Genomic DNA, 21,630 nt, shown 5'->3' with positions numbered 1-21,630 from the left:
TCTTCCTTTTTACCACGTTTTATTAGGTAGCTTTCTCGACCCTCTCTATGATACATATTTTGCAATTTATTTTAAATTAACTCCCCGATGAGCCAGAGACTTGAAATTTTAAACTTAGTTCAGAATTGGTTGACAATGCAATATGAACTTTCTTTATGTCGGTATTTTCGATAGGGGTGGGGGTGAAGGTGAGAAAGGTTGGTGACACCAAATATCTCGGCTGCCCTGCAGGACCAGCTTGTTGTGCATGCACAATCAGAATATGCTCCAGGTGGTATGCGAGTGGATGGTTATGACTGAGGGGGGAAGAGGAGATGTATATTGCTCTCTTGTCTGTCTGTTTTGCACAAATTTTGCGATTGGTTTTAAGCTAACTTGGCAATGAGCTAGAGGCTTGAAACGTTACACATACCTCAGTACTGGGTAACAGTGCAGTGCTGACTGCTACGAGGCCTACAGTAGCCACAAGCACAGCCTCAGGCCTGAAGCCGTGTGCCTGCCGGTGCTCGTAGCAGACTCTCACGGCTAACGCCGAGTACCTGGTCTGGCCTGGTGGTGAGACATCCGTCACTCGTATGTGGCGGAAGGTACTTTGTCTACCCTGTTGTTTCTGGATGTGCTAGATACTTGAAACTTTCAACATAGTTCAGAACTGAATGGTAAACTCCCTTCTTGTCGGTGTGTGGCAGAGGGTACTTTGAATACCGCTGCTGTTTCCCCCTTTTCCTGTTCCAGTTGTGAATGGTTTGCAGGAAGAATGATTGCTGGTAAGCCTCCTTGTGAGCTCAGATATCTCTAACTCAGTCTTTTTGCGAGATACAGTACACCTGTAATATACCACATGTCTCTGTTATAATCTCATCAAAATATTTGAAATTGACTGAAAAATTTCATACATGCTAGACTAAAAAGCAGAAAAAATTTAAATAAAAATGAATTTTTAATATACCACAATTTTACATCGGACTAAAAAGTATCAAGTAATTTCTCCTAGACGCGAACAGATTCCGAACCCCATACAGAAAGTCCTGAAAATTCCTGTCTGGAAATTTTTAATGGCTATGAAAATATTTGTAAGGTTTTAAACGAAAGGTGTGGACTGCAAATAATACACTCTTACCAACTGATATATGAATAGTTCATCTTCTTACTGTTAACTGTTGCATGTGTCCCATATTTATCGTTTTAAATCTTACGAGTATTTACATAGCTTTTAAAAATTCACAATTACTAATTTTCCGGACCATCTGTATGGGTTAGGAATCTGTATGGGGTTAGGAGAAATTATTTTATCCTTTTTAGTCCAAATTAAAAACTCATTTTTATTTAAGTAAGTATTTATTTTGTAGCCACCTGTTTAGTCAGTAACTAATGTCAAATTTTTTTAATGGGAAATACCTTCAGAAACTATCTGTCGCCACAACTTGCTGCCGCATGCGGATGTTGGAAAAAGTAGCAATGCAGCAGAGTGGTGTGGTGGGAATGTGCAGGGAACAACATGTCACACTTGCTCACTGACGTTCCCCAAGTATTCTACCGGCCAGATGTTCCCAAAGTTGTGATCCTCTTTCCCTTCGTTGACTACTGAAACTTTTCCTGCATTTTGTGATCAAAGCGCTTCGTTTAGACGATGTAGTTTCACGAAAACTTTGTAATGGAATCATTTTGCTTATGGATTACTTTTATGTTCTTGCGACTAGTCGTTTTTGAGTTAAAGAAAAGTAGCGATATCTTTATAAATATTTGTGTACGTGAAAAATGGTACATAACTTTTCGATCCATTTCAGGATTACCTTTTACATCGTTTGGTTTTCCATACACATCTAAAAGTCACTTTGTTTGAATTGGTTGGGACAAAGGTGAGGAATGAAACGTGCTGTTGTCTTTTCAGAGGAGACATTCCAGTAGTGTCTTAAGTGATGTATGGTAACCATGGCAAACTGTAGTCCTTGTCATTGTCATTGGATGAGAATTGGGATTTCTCTCCTCTCGAATGAGAGTTCGGTGTCTCAATCAGTGCACCTCCAATACAGGGTGAGCCAAAAAGAACTCTACAACTTTGGAAATATATAGAAATTCACATCTCATTCCAAAGTTGTAAACATCCTTTTTGACTCACCCTGTATCCCATTGTCTTTGCAAAGCTCCATTCTCTCATCATCATACAACACAAACATAACATAACACTGTACGCACAGCCATTACAGTCACATACACTCATCAACATATGTACTTAAGACCTAACTCTCGGACACCGCGTGGAAAGGGGCCATTGTGTACGGAGGAAGAAAATCATTTTCAATTAGGCGGCTGAAGAACCCCATGAGGATTCTCAGCCGACTACGCCGTACGACTCTCTTTTATGAAGCTCGTGTGCAGTTCTCGTGTATGTGGAAACTTTAAGGACAGTTGATTTTTCGAGTCACTAACTTACCCCTTTCATCAGTTAGTGCCGTAGTGAAACCCAATATCCTTGTGAAATAAAGAATGGAACTGAAGGGGAAAAAACTGTAGAAGAGGCATTGCCGTGTCTATTTTTAAGATGGATGATGAACTGAGGCATCTTGAATACCTTATTTCTACAGAATCTGGGTCTTGGCGTTTTTACATTCATCTTACTTTGTACGTCACTGTTGTGGCTTTCTAAATGATAGTGGATATTACGATAAAATAGTTTTTTAGTGGATATTACGATGATCCAATGCTATCATCTTCGATTGTATCTACGTCTATGCTATTTTACTTTTCTGTGAACAACATATTGCATTTTGGTTGTCTTGTCCTTTCGGAACAAATCTACCGTAAGTAGACCAGAATATTTATTGATGTCTTCTTTAAGGACTGAATGGGTTTCAGAAAAGTGTTATTCCCATTGCTTTTAGATATTTATGTATTTTATTAAGCGATATGATAGCCTGAGGTCATCACTGGTAACTACCTTACCATACACCTGAGACTTACTAGCACATTATTTTCTTCCATGTATCAGATTCTCACAACGTAAGTTTTGTTTGCTTCTTCTGTTAATGATTTCCAGCCGAAAATGAGACAGTACAAGGTGATTTTTCAGTTGTGTGAGAAGAAATTAATCTTTGACGCGAAGACGTAGAGCAGTGAAATGTGCCACCAGGAATGATTCCTCCCCATTCCACAATAACAGTTAATAGTGTGTCTGGCAAAGGAGGTGTAGAAAAAACAGCTACTAAATTGCAAACATTTCAACAACTTTATTAACTGAAAAAATTATCGTGTACTTACATATATGCACAGGGCAAGCACTTCAAATACTGATACAGTTTTTACTAACTAAAAAGAATGGAATAACTTGAGTGTATCTTACGTTTTAACAATTAATGGTATGGTGCCGCGAACAAGTAACAAGTAAAACGTAAGATAACCAAGTTACGTATTCTTCGCAACGGCGCGTCTTCAGGAACCCAAAAAGTGAAAAATTATGTATGTTATTAACAGAATTAGTACATGGCATGAACAAATTTCATATACATCTGGAAAATGGATGACCGTTGCGTAATCTTCAAGTGTGCTTCACGGTAACTTTTCATATTTAGGAAGTTGGTGCATCACATTTAGCTATAAAATCAATCATTAACAACAAACAGAAAATAACACGTAGTATTTATGATATGTACAACCGTGAATATTGTCTTATGCACGTACCATTCTAGCTTTGTTTACATTAATGAGAGTTTAATTTCTCTTTCATTACTGGTACTAAATGAACGGTGTTAACATATTTAAATTCACATAAATACTAAAGCTCAATAAATACAGTTAAAAATATGGTACTGGTGTCATAAGTCGCGGATTTTCGCACCAGCCTTTTATGTACAGTGCTCCAGAGTCATTAAAATTGTACAGTAATAGTGTTTCGAATGCGCAGTGTCTTACGCTCTCGACATGTGGTCACCGAAAAATAGTCACAAGCTGTTCTGAAAAGCTGGTGCGATGTTATTGTCACGACATGAAACTTTGTTTCGTAGTTGACAATGAAGAACGTGTGCTTTAAGCAACGCGCGGGACGTGAGTATCTGGCGCTGACAGTGGGAGGCTCTGGGAGTGGGGGAAACAGAAGCCTGCGCCGTGCCGGCGCCGCTGCTGTCTGCGCCAAATGACACGTCTGGGTCAGACGTCGAGACAGGAAGGAAGGATCGTGTTCTGAAAACGAGAGAGAGGGTGGTGGGAGCGGTGATGGTAGGTGAATCTTTGGACGTCGGTCACAGCCGGCGGCAAGCGGCGGGCCTAGCGGGAATATGAGGGCAAGGGGGGGGGGGGGGGGGGATAGGCGATGCGGGGATGAAGGGTCGGGCGAGGGACGACGCTCATGTTGAGAGGGTGAATCGCGGAATATTTTTTCGCTCAGATTCCAGTGACAGGAAACCTTCACAAAGCGGGTGCTTTCTGGTCGCTGGAAAACAGGAACTTGTATGTCGCATCCTCTCAGAGAATGAATGGGGGCGAGGGAACAACTCGTTTTCGGTAAGGTGCCTAAAAAAATTCTCATCACCTGGGTAGATATCCGAGTATCAGGCAAGAGGAAGGGTCGAAGGAAGTTTCACTATCAAAACATTCATTAGAACCCCACCAGTTCGAAAGGTGCCTCAATCGGGACGAAGGGCGTGTGGTCTATTGGGTTTTTCTTCATTTGTGGAACTGGTTATGGACAGAGCACCGACTTTCCCTCAAAAAGCACTTCCTAAAGATGTTTCTCGGTGCTGTAATGGTCGGTTGGAACCAAATGAAGACACTTCCAAACTGGAACGGCACCACTACGTCAGTAGATGCAGTGAGCTATGTTTCGCTGGGCATTTTGATGAATGCTGATAAAGCGGCTTGTTCGGTTCACAGCTTTTAGTATAACAAAGTTTGTGCCTCTCAATTACAATAGTGTCGTTTTACTTCAGACTAAAGTGAAGTCTAATGATAAGGTCATTAGCGAAAATGTCCACGTTTGTACCGTAGACTACAGTGAGCGTCATACGAGATGGCGCTATCGAACTACCTATGTCCGAATAGCTGGATAGCTAGCTGGATGGACGATGTCTGAGAAGTACAAGCTGGACGTCTCCTTAGGTTCATCTTCCGCTGGATTCTGTCACTGCTAGATTCACAATGGAAGCACATTTGCTGGTGGGGATTTCTTAGGAGCTTTGTGTCAGGCCGTATTTGGTACTTTTTATAACTGTTCTTTTTCCGAGAAATCCAGTGTGGAGGAACTTTTTTGGGCGCCTTACAGCGATGTAGGATTAGGCAAGGAGCGAGCTCGCTGTGGCGACCGCCTTTGCGCGCTGTTGATGGCCGGAGGCGAGGCGAGGCGAGGCGTGGGCTGCTCAGTGCAGCTCGATGGGCGGCAGGAAGTCGCCGCAGCGCGGGAACCCGGCGGGCACCGGCGGCAGGTCGGCGTGCGTGCCCACGTGCACGATCAGGTTCATGCCGATGACGATGTGGAACAGGAAGTGGCAGTGGAACAGCCAGTAGCCTGCAACACACCGAGCGCCGCGCCTCTGTCAGCAGCAGTGAGGTGGGTCACGCAGAAGCAACACATCCGGCAAGTATTAGTGCCCCCAGGAACGAGTGCCTTGCTTTACAGTTAGTGATCTAACTACCAGTCAACCTTAATCGCCAAAACCCAGTAACTCTGCTGTAGCTGCTGTGAGTCATCCGTCCCACGGACCCCCGCTCCGTTCGCACACCTACAACCTATCCACATAATTTAAGTCTACAGGCTTTCATGGCCGTTGTCGCTGAAGTTAAAATCTTCTGGGTTGTTAGGCCACGTCATATTTCTTCAATGGACACCACAAGATCCTCAAGAAGATCCCAGCACAGGCGTCGAAACGTCGATCATTTCAAGAAATATGATGCGACCTAACAACACAGAAGATTTTAACTTCACTATCTACACAATCTTTTAACAAAACAGTAACTGTCTACTACTAGCTTGACCAGCGTGTACACTATGCAATCAAAAGTATCCGGACACCCCCAAAAACATACGATTTTCACATTAGGTCCATTGTGCTGTCACTTACTGCCAGGTACTCCATATCAGCGACCTCAGTAGTCATTAGACATCGTGAGAGACCAGAATGGGGCGCTCCACGGAACTCACGGACTTCAAAGGTTGTCAGGTGATTGGTTGTCACTTGTGTCATACGTCTGTACGCGAGATTTCCACACTACTAAACATCCCTAGGTCCACTGATTCCGATGTGATAGTGAAGTGGAAACGTGAAGTGACACGTACAGCACAAAAGCGTACATGCCGAACTCGTCTGTCAACTGACAGAGACCGCCGACAGTAGAAGAGGATCGCAATGTGTGATAGGCAGACATCTATCCAGACCATCACACAGGAATTCCAAACTGCATCAGGATCCTCTGCAAGTACTACGACAGTTAGGCGGGAGGTGAGAAAACTTGGATTTCATGGTCGAGTGGCTGGTCATAAGCCACACATCACGCCGGTAAATGCCAAACGACGCCGCGCTTGGTGTAAGGAGCGTAAACATTGGACAATTGAACAGTGGAAAAACGTCGTGCTGAGTGACGAATGACGACACACAATGTGGCGATCTGATGGCTGGGGGTGGGTATGGCGAATGCCCAGTGAACGTCATCTGCCAGTGTGTGTTGTGCCAACAGTAAAATTCGGAGGCGGTGGTGTTATGGTTTGGTCATGTTTTTCATGGAAGGGTCTTGCACCCCTTGTTGTTTTGCGTGGCACTATCACAGCACAGGCGTACACTGATATTTTAAGCACCTCCTTGCTTCTCACTGTTGAAGGGCAATTCAGGGAAGGCGATTGCATCTTTCAAAACGGTGCAACACCGGTTCATAATGCACGGCATGTGGCGGAGTGGTTACACGACAATAACATTACTGTAATGGAGTGGCCTGCATAAAATCCTGATCTGAATCCTACAGAACACTTTTGGGATGTTTTGGAACACCGACTTTGTGCCAGGCCTCACCGACCGACATCGATACCTCTCCTCAGTGCAGCAATCTGTGAAGAATGGGCTCCCATTCCCCAAGAAATCTTGCAGCACCTGACTGAACGTATGCCTGCGAGACTGGAAGCCGTCATCAAGGCTAAGGGAGGGCCCACACCATTTTGAATTCCAGCATTACCGATGGAGGGCGCCATCAACTTGTAAGTCATTTTCAGCCAGGTGTCCGGATACTTTTGATCACATATGTTCTGATATCTTTCCATAAAAAAATAAACTATATTCCTGCTGGCCTCATTTCTTTATTATGACACTCATTCACTAAAATAGCCAACTATAGTATGGTAAAAGTATCAGAAGTTAATCGGTAAAGGGACAAGCTGGCCTTAGAACTAACTGTAGAACAATAAATCAGATTCAAGTAATGAATGAAAGTTTAGGACAGGGCAGCGAGTTTGAAATGCTGCCTACTCTAGGATTATTATATTTTAAGAAAGTTTTTGATTCAGTTTCAACAAATCTGAACAGTAGACCTTGAGAAATAAGGCACTGATTCAACCTATATTATGTACTGAAAAATGTACGTCATTGCGTTAGTGCGAAATTGAGAATTTAAAAAACAATCAGGTGGAGAGGTTCCTTATCAGTTTATTCTCAGCAGACTTAGAGGAACCGTCAGATCTCTCAACTGAAAAAACGGAGGACGACTACATACATGCTACTGGAACATTCTTCGCCGATTTCGCCAGTGGTGCTTTTTATGTTTTATATGTTGATATGTGCCATTTGTTTGTAATAGTAAGATTTTTTGTTTGAGGGGCAGCGGAAATCAAGTTACCTTTGAATGGCACTCAACTTTTATGCATTTTAGCACACATGCGCAAAAAGAAGATTTCTCATGCCACTTCGCCATCATGAAGATCCATAGCGACGTACGTAGCCGACGCTACTGTACTGTGCTGCATTTGATGCAGATAAACTTCAGCAATGACTGGAAGAACTTTACAAGTTTGAAATTATGCCAGAAACTCAATTACAATGAAACTAATCAATATATCAAAAGGAAACTAGTACAAATCAGCGGCAAAACCCTAGAACTAGTCGATCATATACGACACGACGGATGGGGAAGAAAGTAAATACACGGGGGGTCAGAGCTGACCTGGAGTTCTTTGGTATACTAAATAGGCTTTTCAAATCTAAGCTTGTGATGTGCATGGAAGGCAATGTTAATAGTTAGTGTGTATTACTATTACTGCAGCGACAGTTCAGGACTCTTAATGGGCGAACCACTCAGTAACTGAAAGTTTGTCAGCGAATGATGGAGTAGTACATGCTAAGAATTACTGTTAGTTACGTGGTAGGTGGTGGTAAGTTCCTATGGGACCAAACTGCTGAGGTCATCGGTCCCTAGGTTTACACACTACTTAATATAACTTGAACTAACTTATGCTAAGGACAACGCTTACACCCATGCCCGAGGGAGCATTCGAACATTCGACGGGGGCGCCGCGCGAACCGTGGCAAGGCACCCAAGACCGGGCGGCTACCTCTCGCGGCTGAGGTACATGATAGCAAACAAATAAACCATGGGACAGAGTGGAGCGCAAGAAGATATTATGACTGTGATAAAAGTGAAATTGAGGTCGGTGGGGATGCAACCAGGCGATACTGACAGGCGGACCAGGAAAGTTCTTCGCTGGATTCCAAGTGAGAAGAAAAGGACGAAAACCATGACCTAATGGAAGGTGGGCAGACGACGTTAGAAAACATGGGGAAGCAACTCGGATGTGTATAGCCCGCAAATGCTGGGTAAAATCTAGAAGAGGCCTTTATTCAGCAATTAACGGTGATCTGCACATTTTTCCAGGTTTAACAAAATCCACCTTTTCCATACCATTTTCCCTTCCTTCCTACTCCCATCCCTCCAAGAGCTTGGTGTGAGATCCTATTACCACCCACCTCATCCTATTCGTTTTCCAAACATGCTCTCACATAAAATTCACACGAGCATTCGCCTTCCGGTCATGTTATACATACCACACACAGCATCATCAGAATCTATAAAAGTGTCAATCTTTTTCTATCTTTACTTTTCACACCTACGGTGCAGGCCCTTCTCGTGAAAATGATCTAGTGTTGTCACCTACAAAAAAAAGGGCAGCGTAAAACAACAATTTTGTTTTTGCTTAGGCGTCAGCGAAGTCTTTCACTCCAAGAAAGTGTCATATGTATCTTAATTGTTAAAACCCTGGTAGTTCATTCAATATTTATTGTTTTTACATGTTTTAAATCCTTTCAGTAAAGAACAAATTAAATGTTATCACAGAATCGCAGGCAGCATGATCTCTATTGGTGTGGTACTAGAAGAATGAAACATCAAAAAATAAAAAAAATAAAAAAATGAAGATAAATAATCAAGAATAGCTTCATTTATATTAGCTTTCTAACATGTTTCACCATCGAGATGACTTGCTCCTTATTTCTAAAGCACTTTTAAGAAAGTGTAGTTTTAATCTAGACGGGCTGCGTGTAGTTAGAAATTGTTTGCTCCGACACCTACCTGTAGTTTAAATATCGAAGAATAAAAGTACTGACAACACTGTGAATCGAACAGACTAACTTCGCATCTATCGCCACTTCGCCGCTGCCATTTAGTGACCTCGCCCAGATGCTGTTACCTACCAATCTGTAATCTTCCTGTCAAAGTAAACACGAATTTCAGTTTAACATACCTCTCTCGTTATTCAGGTTTATGCGGTAAGCCTTAATGAGTACCCTCACAGCTTATCTCGCAACCTGCTGAATACAGAGCGCAGGGAGAGTAAGAAAGTTCTCACGGTCTGCGCCGTATTCATCGCGACCCCGTGGGTATCGCCGACACGGAAGTATCGGTAAACCAGTTATCGATCTGATCTGCACCTCAACTGGGCTCTCGCTGCCATTTCTTTGACTATGACAAAATTTTCAGCTCTATTGTTCACGAAACTTTGTAGCGATGCTTCACGCCTTCCACATGGTTTGTATTGTTTTGAAATGCAGCTTACTGACTCCCTTTCTAAATACAGTCTCAAAACTTCCATCACCTCTCGCGTCTCAGTAATCGATCTCTGACATACGCCGTTCTAGAAATATGGTACAAAGTGTGTAGTATATTTGCACCAAAGCCGTAAATCGCAGTGACATCGCTCGAATGTTCGATGCACAAGCGAATACTTGGGTGTATTGTTCGCTGCATGAGCATGAATTTTGGTCAGTTTTAGCTACTTATTTTTTCAGTTAAAAACAATGTGTTATACGTTTCCGGCACTATTTTCGAAGGCAACGACTGTGCGAAGCATACTACATTCAACCTCTCTGCGACGTGTGTACTTTGGTTAATTTTATAAATTGCTTTCATTATTCGTTCTGTTGTTTAAATGCAATAGGTCTGTCTTGAATCTAGAAGACAGTGTTCAGTGGTGCGTTCCGAAGCACTATACAATAACAGCGAACAGTATAATATATTGCTCTAAAATATTACAATTTAACGCATGGGGTAAGTCATAATGACTGAAACGATGTCTTGCTGTTCTTGAAAAAAACAAAAATGCAACATGCAATTAATAATTATACACAAGTGTGCCATAATATAACGGCACAGATTCATTGTTTCAGTGAATTATACAATTGCTCGTGGCACATCCACGGATTTTTATCCGAATATGTGAAATTTGTATTTAGCAGTTCATCTAGAGAGTGATTCCGTGATGGTGTTACAAAATTTCAGGGGTGATGGAGAAGTGTTAATCTATCAATCTGAGATAAGGGACCATGGTCCGGAGAAGACCGAGTCGAAGGTCATAAACGAAAATATTTCTGATACTTGTGACATTGGAATACTTGTATCGCTGTAGCTAAGGCTGTAGAGTAGGCAGTCCTGACGAGCACTTCGATTCCAACATGATCAGCCCCACCTCGCTTTGGACTGACGGTTCGTGAACACTTGGATCCGACAGTCCTTGAAAAGTGGATAGGCAGAGGAGGTCCTGCTTCGTGGCCAGCACATTCGCTTGATCTCGCAGCACTTGAATCATTCTGTTGAGACGGAAGAAGATCTCCTGGCAAGAATTCTCTCTTTCTGCGACATTGTTCGGACGTCACTGGGGATGTTAGAATGGGTACAACACAACTTTGTGCGACGATGCCATGCCTGCATTGACGCTGGGAGACGTCATTTCGAAAAACTGTCATAAATGTAGCAGCTTGTGAAACTTGTGCATGTAAATGGGATTCATTATTATTATATTATCGTACCATAGACTTGGCACTTTGTGTTTCTCTGACATCACATTACGTGCGCCATCAACGGGTGAAATTGTCTGAGGGAACTGAACAGTATTCAGCAGGAATCGCGTATATAGTGGTCAGGATTCCGATGTTGGGGCCCTGAGTTTGAACGGTGCGCAAGTCTAAGACGGAACTTATAACTTTCGACTTGGTCATTTGCGGACTACGATCAGTTACCTCAAATGGCTACTTTTACCCTTCTGCAACATCCCTGAAAGTTTGTGCACATCATGGAAAGTGCACAACTCCATAATGCACAACCCACCTTACGCTATGCGCTTAAGAATAGCCTGCTTTTAGGTACACTATCATTACCTATCGAAATATCAATGGGGTTTGACGAATTTATCCGGCCGCATTCCCACGAATTATTTGTTGTCGTTACTGTTGTGATCTTCAGTCCGAAGACTGATAGAGACGGCGCTCCACGCTAATCTATGCTGAGCAAACCTTTTGATTTGTGCCTAACCACTACAACCTACATCCATTTGAAACCACTTACTGCAGTCAAACCTTGGTCTTCCTCTATAGTTTCTACCTTCCACATTTCGCTCCATTCCCAAATTTACTATCCCTTGCGGTCTGGGCGCTGCAGTCATGGACTGTGCGGCTGATACCGGCGGAGGTTCGAGTCCTCCCTCGGGCATGGGTGTGTTTGTTCGTCCTTAGGACAATTTAGGTTAAGTAGTGTGAAGCTTGGGGACTGATGACCTTAGCAGTTAAGTCCCATAAGATTTCACACACATCTGAACTATCCCTTGATGCCTCAGGACGGGTCGTATCGCCGGCCGGAGTGGCCGAGCGGTTCTCGGCGCTACAGTCTGGAACCGCTACGGTCGCAGGTTCGAATCCTGCCTCGGGCATGGATGTGCGTGATGTCCTTAGGTTAGTTAGGTTTAAGTAGTTCTAAGTTCTAGGGGACTGATAACCTTAGCAGTTAAGTCCCATAGTGCTCAGAGCCATTTTTGAACGGGTCGTATCAACCTATCCCTTAAGTCAAGTTGTGCCATAAATTTCTTTTCTTTTTAATTCTTCAGAATTCTTCGGTAGCACTGTATTTCAAAAGCATCTATATCCTTCTTATCCGAACTGTTTATCATCCACGTTTCAGTTCTGTACAAGGCTAGACACTCTAGACACACACCTTCAGAAAAAATTTCCTAACACATTAGTTTATATTCGATGTTGACAAATTTCTCTTTTTCTGAAACATTTTTCTTGCTGTAGCCAGTCTACATTTTGTATTTTATCTGCTTCAGCCATCGTCATTTATTTTGCTGCCCAAACAAAAAACTCTTCTACTATTTGTAGGTTAACATTTCCTAATCTAATTTCGTCAGCGTCGCCTGATTTAATCAGACTTCATTCTGTTACCAGTTCTATACTTCTGTTGATGTTACTCTTATAAACTCTTGTCCATCCAATTGCTTTTCTGCACGTCTCAACCCTTGCCGTCTCTGAAAAAATTACAATGTCTTCAGCAAACGTCAAAGTTTTTATTTCTTCTCATTTTCATCTCAGAATAGCACTTGCAAGTATGCCCGCAATTATTTGCTGTATTTATTACAATCTCTGTTTTCCTCTACACTTTTTACCCTGTACAGATCCCTCTAATACCAAGGAAGTTATTCCTTGATGCCTTAACAGATGTCCTACCGTCCTGTTCCTTCTTCTAGTCAGTGTTTTCCGGATGTTCGTTTCCTTGCCGATTCAGGCGAGAACCTCCTTATTCTTTACCATATCAGTCCACCTAATTTTCAACATTCTTCTGTTCCGATTTTTCCCACAGACCACCTCTCACTATCATACAGTGCTGTGCTCCAAACGTATATTTTCAGAAATTTCTTCGTCAAATTAGACCTTCGTTTGATACTAGATTTCTCTTGGTCAAGAATGCCTTTTTCCCCAGTACTAGCCTGGTTCTTATGTCCTTGTTGTTCCGTCCGTCATGAGTTATTTTGCTGCTTACGTAGCACAGTTCCCTAACGTCTTTACATTGTGATCACCAATTCTGATATTAAGTTTCTAATTTCTGCAACTTCTTATAACTTTGGCCTTTCTTCTATTTATTCTCTAAAGCTTGAGGTTTGTATATCCTTGTATGTTTTTCAAGTGCTCCCGGTTGAGCAGCACCAGTGTACCGTTCCAAGCCCACGATCGACCTGACTGGCGAAGGAATGACATAACATTTGGAGGCGACACCTTATATTGATACTTTCCCTGAGTGTACCGTAGAATATGAAAAAAAAGTCAAACAAAAGCAGGTGAAAGGAAAGACAGAACATACTGGACAAAAGCAGACTGGCGTCTGGCGCACTCACCGGGGTTGTCGGCACGGAACCTGAAGACGACGTATCCGTTGTTGGGCACTGCGATGGTGTCTTTAGCGGGTGGGTGGTTGAACTGACGGTGCAGCAGACCGCGCCTGTCCAAGTCTAGCGCGTGCTTCAGGTTGATCTTCTTGACGTTGCGGTCCGGCGAGCGGCCCATACCGATCACGTTGAAGGCGTACCCGTGCAGGTGGAACGGGTGGCTGAGGTTGGGCTGCTGGACTGTAACAGAGGCAGGAAGGCGCCGGCTGTGGCCTTCAGTCTCGCCCACACACCTGCAGCCACTGTGTTCTCTGCGCCATACACTAGACTGACATTTACATCCCAACAGATGGCCACTTATAGACTGGCCAGTTCATCTCTTGTGTGATGGTTTGAGAATATTGCTATAGAAGTTCTAAGAACATTGAAATACAAGTTAGAAAAACATAAGTGCAGCATTAATTCTCTTACCTTTTATTAACTCATCGGTCATTCGACCGTTTTCATGTGTTCCTAAACTTTATTTTACGTTATTGCACTGTGTGTCTACATAACAAGGTGATTCAGCTGCCCCTATTTATAGGTTTTATGCAACCTGCAATGCCTTCAAAAACCAGGTGCGACACTTTCATATTCTCTTGCTCACTATGCACAAGGTATTTGTTGTGCAGAAAAAATGATCAGGACCTTTCTGTAGGAAATTTAATGTAGTTAAATTTTGTACTGGGATACGTTTTCACTGGAGGCCACGGTTTTCGAGTCATTCGAGAAAAACGTGTTTGAGGGTCACTTTTGTACGTTTTTCTTGAGTAATTCGAGAACTATGGCCTCTAGGGAAAATGTATCACAGAACAAAATTTAACGATATTAAACTCCCTACAAAAAGGTCCTGTTCATTTTTTTCTGTAGGGCTTTGGCGTATAGCGACTGAGACAATGTGAAGATCTTGTGTGTGGTGTTTGAAGGCGTTGCAGGTTGCACAAAATCCATAGGAAGGGGTAGCTGAAACACCTTGTATGTAGCATCAAATATCGCCATTTCAAAAACTTCCCTTGAAATTTCAGGCCATGATGCAGCTCAGAGTAGATATTATTTTTGTTATCCCTTCCTCCCTAATACGCTTTATTCCTTAAAGGACCTGTTCTAGAAATACACAGTTGAATCACTTGTTTTGTTTTAGTTTTGGCAATATCTTACCCCTGTACCAACTTTTTATTCATAATTATTATTCTGATTCGACTTTTTTGTCTTGCTTGCGTATTTCTGAACATCATTCTGTGTTATGCAGGGCGCAGATTAATTTAATAGTTGCGCTGCTGGCTTTCAACTCTAAGAAAAATGTTGTCAGTAAAATTTACTATTTTCCTTACGTATTTAATCTTGTGTTGCTTATTGACTCTTCTAGATCTTAAACGGAAGGGATGATAAACTATTTCTTGGAGTTTATAGGCGAATTTTTTCTGGTGGTCCAGCAGGTATCTGTAATTTCGTCTCTGCAGACGGAAGAATCCCAAACTAATATTATTCATCGTGCTTTTTCATTCGACACTCAGCGTCGACGGAAAGCGTCATTTAGTTTCTCTTTCAAACACTTTTTTTTAAGTAGAGTTTTTTTCGTTCGTCTTCGTTAAAATTGTCACACATTGGTCTAGTGCGATATTCTGTTAAACGATATGTGTTGACAAGGACAGCATAACACGTATAAGAAGTAGCACTCGACAAGCGTCTAGGATGCGCTGCTGCAATGCAGTAACAGACACCGTGACGCGAGAGGATGCTCGACACGGGGCATTTCTGTTGTTGATTGATCGACGGCCAGCCTCAGCTCTAATTTAGCCTGTTACAGCTATCACATTCAAGACGTTTTCGCAGATCGCTTCTGGTGCCGAATCGCTCCGTGCTGTCTGCTACCGCCACACAGCAGGAATACGAGGGCTGTTCGGAAAGTAAGAACCGACCGCTCGCTATATGGAAACGACGACGAATATCAAAAATGTTTAGCTATACCTTCCAGCTACTTTTCTACATAGTCGCCCCTGTGACGTAGACATGTTATAGAGTTGTACCAACTTTCCAACATCCCCGTCTTAGAAGGCAGCAGCCTGTGCTTTCCTCCAATTCTCTACGCTAGTCTACAGCTCGTGGTCTTTAGCAAAATGTGGTCTTCATAGCCAGCGATTCATGTGAGCAGATATCAAGCTCAGGGGTAGCCAATTACGGACTGTATTGTGGGTGATCAATCACTTCCCACCGAAAACGCTGCAGGAGTGTCTTCTTTGTCCCTGGAGAGTGTGACCGAGAACTGTCATGCAGAATGAAACGCATGGCAATTATGTTATGTGGTCTGCATGACATCAGGCGAAATCTCTCATCAGGTCATCATACGAGGCGCATTCGGAAAGTAACGTCCAATTAGACGCGAAATGGGTACCACTGTGAAAATCTGATGGAAGTTTGCACAGATGTGTTGGGTAGTGTCTTTAGTGTGCCCGTCGACCGCTTTATGTCGCTCTTTTCAATTCAGAGCGGAAAGTGAATACTTAGAAATGGCTAAAACAACAGTGTCTCCGCCAAGTATGTCGATCTGGCGAGAGGTTTCACCTGAAGCTATGCAGCCCACATAACATAAATGTTACGCGTTACTTTCTTCAAGACAATTTTCAGCCGCATTCTGCAGGGGCAATGAAAACGCTCCTGCAGCGTTTTCGTTGGGAAGTGTTTGGTCACCCACAATACAGCCCTTAATTGGCTCCCTTCGTTGTTCATCTCTGCTCACATGAGCCGCTGGCTACGAAGACAACATTTTGGCGCAGACAACGAAAGGCAGACCAGCGTAGACAACTGGCGGAAAGCGCAGGCGGCTGCTTTATGAGAGGAGCGTTCTGGAAAGTTTGTACAACGCCACGACAAATGTCTAAGTTGGAGCGGTGACTGCTTTGAGATGTAGCTGGAAGGTGTGGCTAACTGTTGCGAATAAAATGTTTCTGATTTTCACTGTGGTTTTCATTTCGAGACCGATCGCCCTTACTTCTCGAACAGCCTTCTTAATTGGCAGGGTACTATATTTTCTAGGCATCTCTACATCTACATCTACATCTACATCTACATGGATACTCCGCAAATCACATTTAAGTCTCTGGCAGAGGGTTCATCGAGCTACCTTCACAATTCTCTATTATTCGAATCTGGTATAGCGCACGCGGAAAGAATGAACACCTATATCTTTCCGTACATGCTCTCTGTGCGCTCAGAAGTGAAAAGGGCGACGTGACGCAATGACAGGGGTACTAGTGATACTGCCCAACACACCTGTGGAAATCGTCATCGGGTTTTGACTGTGGTTTCTGTCTCGCGTCCGATCGGACCCTAATTTCCGAACTGTGCTCGTACTTAATCGCTGCTAGAGTACTGGTTATTCTTCGTGTTTTGGTGTCACTGTCTGTACATAAACCAGCACGCTATACCAATTTGGGACAGCCTTATCGAATAAGAACCCAAAAACTACACTGTTAAAAAAACTGTAATGAGAAACAAATGCATGAAAAGCACGATGTGCAAAAGTAGTTTGGACTGCCTCCATCTATACATTGCAAAGACGAAGCAGGAAGTACCTACCAGAATAGCAGCCCTCTATGAGGCAAATTTAACGATATAATTCTTTTACAGATACGACAAAACGCGTTGAACATGGGTTTTGTGCTGTTCTTGCGCTATGTGAATAGCGGGCCGCCTGGATGTTTTACACCACATTCCACGATTTAACAGAAACTAGCGCCATCGAGAGGAGCTATACGTGAGGTTTACGTTACTCTCGACGGAAAACGTAGTAAACGTTTTGGCGAGGTGTCAGTGAACTGACTGCAATAACAGCACAAAAAACCTATATTTATTGTATTGCCAGTCTATAAAAATCGTCAAATGAAGCTGACTGAGTTGTTAAGAGTAAGGTCATACTTCTCTATCATTGATGTAATAACGTCTGTATCGTGTATTCAATAAAGGTACTCAAGACTTGGCAACAGTAAGGGATATGAATTGTGAGGAGTGTCATAGCTTAGGTGATGTCCCCGCTCCCTCTTCTGATTTGAGTGTAGAGACGCGGGTTGCTCGTCTGTTGATGTGAGCCCCGCTGCGGGCTGTTGGGGACGGACGCCGCTCACCTTCGTCGACGAGCACCACCTCGACGATGGCGTTGAGCGGGACGTCCACCTTGTGCGTGCACATGCAGTTGGCGCCGCAGTCAGCCGGCCTGTTGTCACCGTTGCAGAACTGCTCGGGCGGGATGTCGTCGATCTGCGACAGCGGCGGCGACGGCGGGAACTGGAACGAGATCTCGTCCACCAGGCTGATCACGTGGTCGCCGTTGGGTGCCACTGCGGAAGAAATAGACGGTCAGCCTCTCTCGCAGCTTACTGCAGTCGTTGGAAAGTCAGAAGCGGGGCAGTAAAACGAACATCCGTGAATTACAAACTGTACTAGACTCACCGCAAAATGAGTGAAGACTTATGAGAATCTATTGTCTGTGGGTCCCAGCCCATGTAGGATTTGTTTACAATGACAAGGTAGACCAATTGGGGAAGGAGGCCATTGGTTCCAATGTAATGAAGGTCAGTCTTCCGTTCTCCGATTTCAAGTTACAGATACGGATATTGGCGGAGGAAGACTGTGCAGCGGTTGGCACTTTACAGTCGGCTTTAAAGATCAGTACTACGCTGCGATCCAACCAGCAATTGCAAAGCTCTCCCTGATTTCGAAAATTTCAGGCGACCGGGAACTTGGTCATTCTACTTATTTCGGGTAACTTTCAAGGATACCCTCTGTGGTACTGTCACAATAAAGCAGGAGACGTAAACTACTTTCTGCTTCCAGGAGCTTCTTCGAAGCAGAGCACGCTTACTGTAAATCCTTGTGGAATTGGGGATGCCTGTTCCACCAAAAGCTCCTGTTTTATTGTGTCACAAAGGCACTAAGATATGAAATGATAATTAAATCGACACCCTAGCTGCAAACGGGCGTTGATATACATCATTGGGGACACGTTGAAAATGTGTGCCCCGATCGGGACTTGAACCCGGGATCCCCTGCTTACATGGCAGACGCTCTATCCATCTGAGCCACCGAGGGCACAGAGGACAGTGCGCCTGCAGTGACTTATCCCTTGCACGCTCCCTGTGAGACCCACATTCCCAACATGTCCACTCCACTACATTCGTAGTGCGTCTAATAGATGTTTGCCCATCACACTGATTACTCGTGGCAGATTAATCTACCAAGTCCCATACGAGTTGGGGCATAGCGTGTGCGTTCGCACAAGAAGGTCAATGGCCGGGTAGCCATATTTAAACTACATATGAAGGTAGTATCTGTTCCCGAAAGAATAGATACCATTGACGACCGTGCAGCTTCTCTAGAATGAAATGATAATTAAATCGACACCCTATCTGCACTCAAATATACTTTTTGTTACTTTTTACGAGCTTTTAACAGATGGTTGTGAAACGTGGTTGCACAATCACATAACTCCAGGTTTACGCTACTTGATCTCTGTTGAATTCTTTTTTATGTTCTATTTTGTATATAGTTAGTATAGTGTCAAGATCCTTTAGTTACACGTATTGTCCCTACGTAGATACAGTAAAACAAACGTAAATCACTGTTCAAGCTCTTTATATCGCGATTTATCTGTGTGTATGTTTTTATGTTCGTACGAGCGTCATTACACAAGGGAAGTATGGTATATCGTGCGAACAAGTCGCATCGCTGTAATCGCAGTAAATACACTCGAAAGGCCGCGGAAAGCAGTACCGAAATCAACCGACAGATTGCTGTCGCACACGGGGATGGCGCAGCGCCTGAAACTTCAGTATGAGCTTGGCCGTCTTACATGATAGATGTAAGTAGAGAGGAACAGCGAGCAAAGGTCAAAATTGCCTTTCTCACTGGCATGAATTCTATTCAGCGTCATACGGAACTGCGAGCAGCTTTGGGTGACAGCGAAAACGTGTGGTACTGCTGTATAATGCAATCACACTGCATGATAACGCTACAGCCCACACAGCTGACGCCGTCAAGAATTGTGTGAAGCGTTGGGGTGGGAAGTCCTCTCCCATCCACCCCACACACCAGACCTCAATCCATACGACTTTGATCTCATTCGCATCTGAAGAAACCATTGTATGAGAGGAGGTTTGCAAGCATGGCGGATATCCTTACGGCATTTCGGCGACAGGTGGCCAATGACATTCAACGGCTTTCCCTTTGTTGGGAACGTTGTCTGGATCCTCTAGTGGTCTATTTTGAAGGAAAGTAGTTGAGTTTCATTCATTTTTGGTCCATTTGTACTCGTGCGCAATAAATTTACACGGAATTCCAATGCGTGTGTTTTATTTCACGCTTTGCCGCGACCTCCTTTACTGGAACTAAACTGCATCACATAAGCTCTGGGAAAAAGCCAAAGGAATTGTTATTTGCATCGACTAGCAACGATAGTTACAGTGCTTGTGCGTTGTAAAATCTCTGGGAAGGCAGCTGTTGCGCAGAGCGTGCGGAGAGATCGGGAGACGGGTTCCAGCGCTTGTAGTGGGCGGTGAGTGGTGTTAACGCTCTAGCAAAATGGCTTTGAGCACTATGGGACTTAACATCTGTGGTCATCAGTCCCCTAGGACTTAGAACTACTTAAACCTAACTAACCTAAGGACATCACACACATCCATGCGCGAGGCAGGATTCGAACCTGCGACCGTAGCAGTTGCGCATTTCCGGACTGAGCGCCTAGAACCGCTAGACCACCGCGGCCGGCAACGCTCTGGCAGTAGAGAGAACCAATTTCGGCGGCATCATGTACGAACGCCGGCCAGATGACTAGTAGCAGGAAGAAGGACACTGGACGGGCGGAAGAGGCTGTATTAATTACGATTGCCCGTTCCTGTAATTAGCCGTCGCTCCACAAGATGCTACCGTCTTCAACAACAGCAGCAGTTCCAAGCAGTTCCAGCAACACAGATTCGTCGTCGGCTCCGAATTTCGTAGCACGCACAGCACTGAAGCAAGACTGTTCATTGGTAGAAAGTATTATCGGCTAACCCAGCAGCACAATACTAAGATACAGTTTAAGTGAATATTTTCAAATCATTACTCGCGTGACTTTTAAAAATTTAACGACAAACGTTACGTAAGAGTGACTTCTCAGTTTTCTTTATCATTAGATACCCACTTAAAATTAGTGTCAAAAAACGTGACAACCTTCAGTTGCCACGTCAGTGTTTAATAATAAATGTTTTTCTTTCCCATCATACTGTACAGGATTTTGGCTGTAAATCGCTCTAGTGGGCTGGCGACCGTAATTATTTCCTTTTCGTTCATTAGTTTAACTTTTGGATTGATGATCAGTGGTACCCCTTTTCTGTCCAGTGTTGTTCGTGAGTGAATGTACAAAATAACTTTAATTTTTCCAAATTGTAGCCCTGTTCGGTTTAATTACTTTTTCATTTTTAGTAGACTTTTCTATCAGAAAGATCGGTTGTACACTTTCCCCCTACTTATCGGTGTTACTTCTTCGGGAAAGATAGCCTTATCCAATTAGAAAAATTCCATTAGGTATACACGCGATCCACGGTCATATTTTATATCGCAAGCAGGATAGGTCGATTAGTAAGGGGGAGGTTACAGTGGAACACTATGTTGTCGCATTATCGTAAGACATACTATAGTTGCCACGACTTATGGAGTGACCCTTGTATTAAACTGTTGGCAGATGGTTCAATAAATTCAAGTTAAGTTAGGAAAGAAAACTAATCACGTTCACAATGCCGTCAAGCTTCAGGATATTCACGCAAGAATTTCGCACTAAAAGTTTCACTCGAGCCATCCTCACACGAGACGTGAATCTGTACGTAGATTTGGATGGGAAAGGCCGCATCGTGTTTAACGTGATTGGTGAGGTTCAAACTGTCACAGTTGTGGACTTATAGAAAGTAAGGTGAGACCTTTTCGTGCGACATATTTTATATGATGGCTAC

The 21,630-nt window shown here is 43.5% G+C and overlaps 1 protein-coding gene across 1 annotated transcript in view; it reads right to left on the bottom strand.

Moving 5' to 3' along the window:
- Positions 1-3,203: 3,203 nt before the first annotated feature.
- LOC126253693 (uncharacterized) overlaps positions 3,204-21,630 on the bottom strand; it is a 212,076-nt gene continuing 193,649 nt past the window's right edge. Inside the window, exons 9-11 of the mRNA XM_049955219.1 lie at positions 17,773-17,985; positions 13,622-13,852; positions 3,204-5,497 (exon numbers count right to left, since the gene is read on the bottom strand). Of these exons, the coding sequence (XP_049811176.1) occupies positions 5,349-5,497; positions 13,622-13,852; positions 17,773-17,985 (593 nt within the window). The 3' untranslated portion in view covers positions 3,204-5,348. The remainder of the gene's footprint in view (positions 5,498-13,621; positions 13,853-17,772; positions 17,986-21,630) is intronic.

The sequence above is a fragment of the Schistocerca nitens genome, chromosome 4, assembly GCF_023898315.1.
Source record: "Schistocerca nitens isolate TAMUIC-IGC-003100 chromosome 4, iqSchNite1.1, whole genome shotgun sequence".
Taxonomy (NCBI): Eukaryota; Metazoa; Arthropoda; class Insecta; order Orthoptera; family Acrididae; genus Schistocerca; species Schistocerca nitens.
Note: the sequence above shows the minus strand (reverse complement) of the source record. Positions and strands in the feature narration are given on the sequence as shown.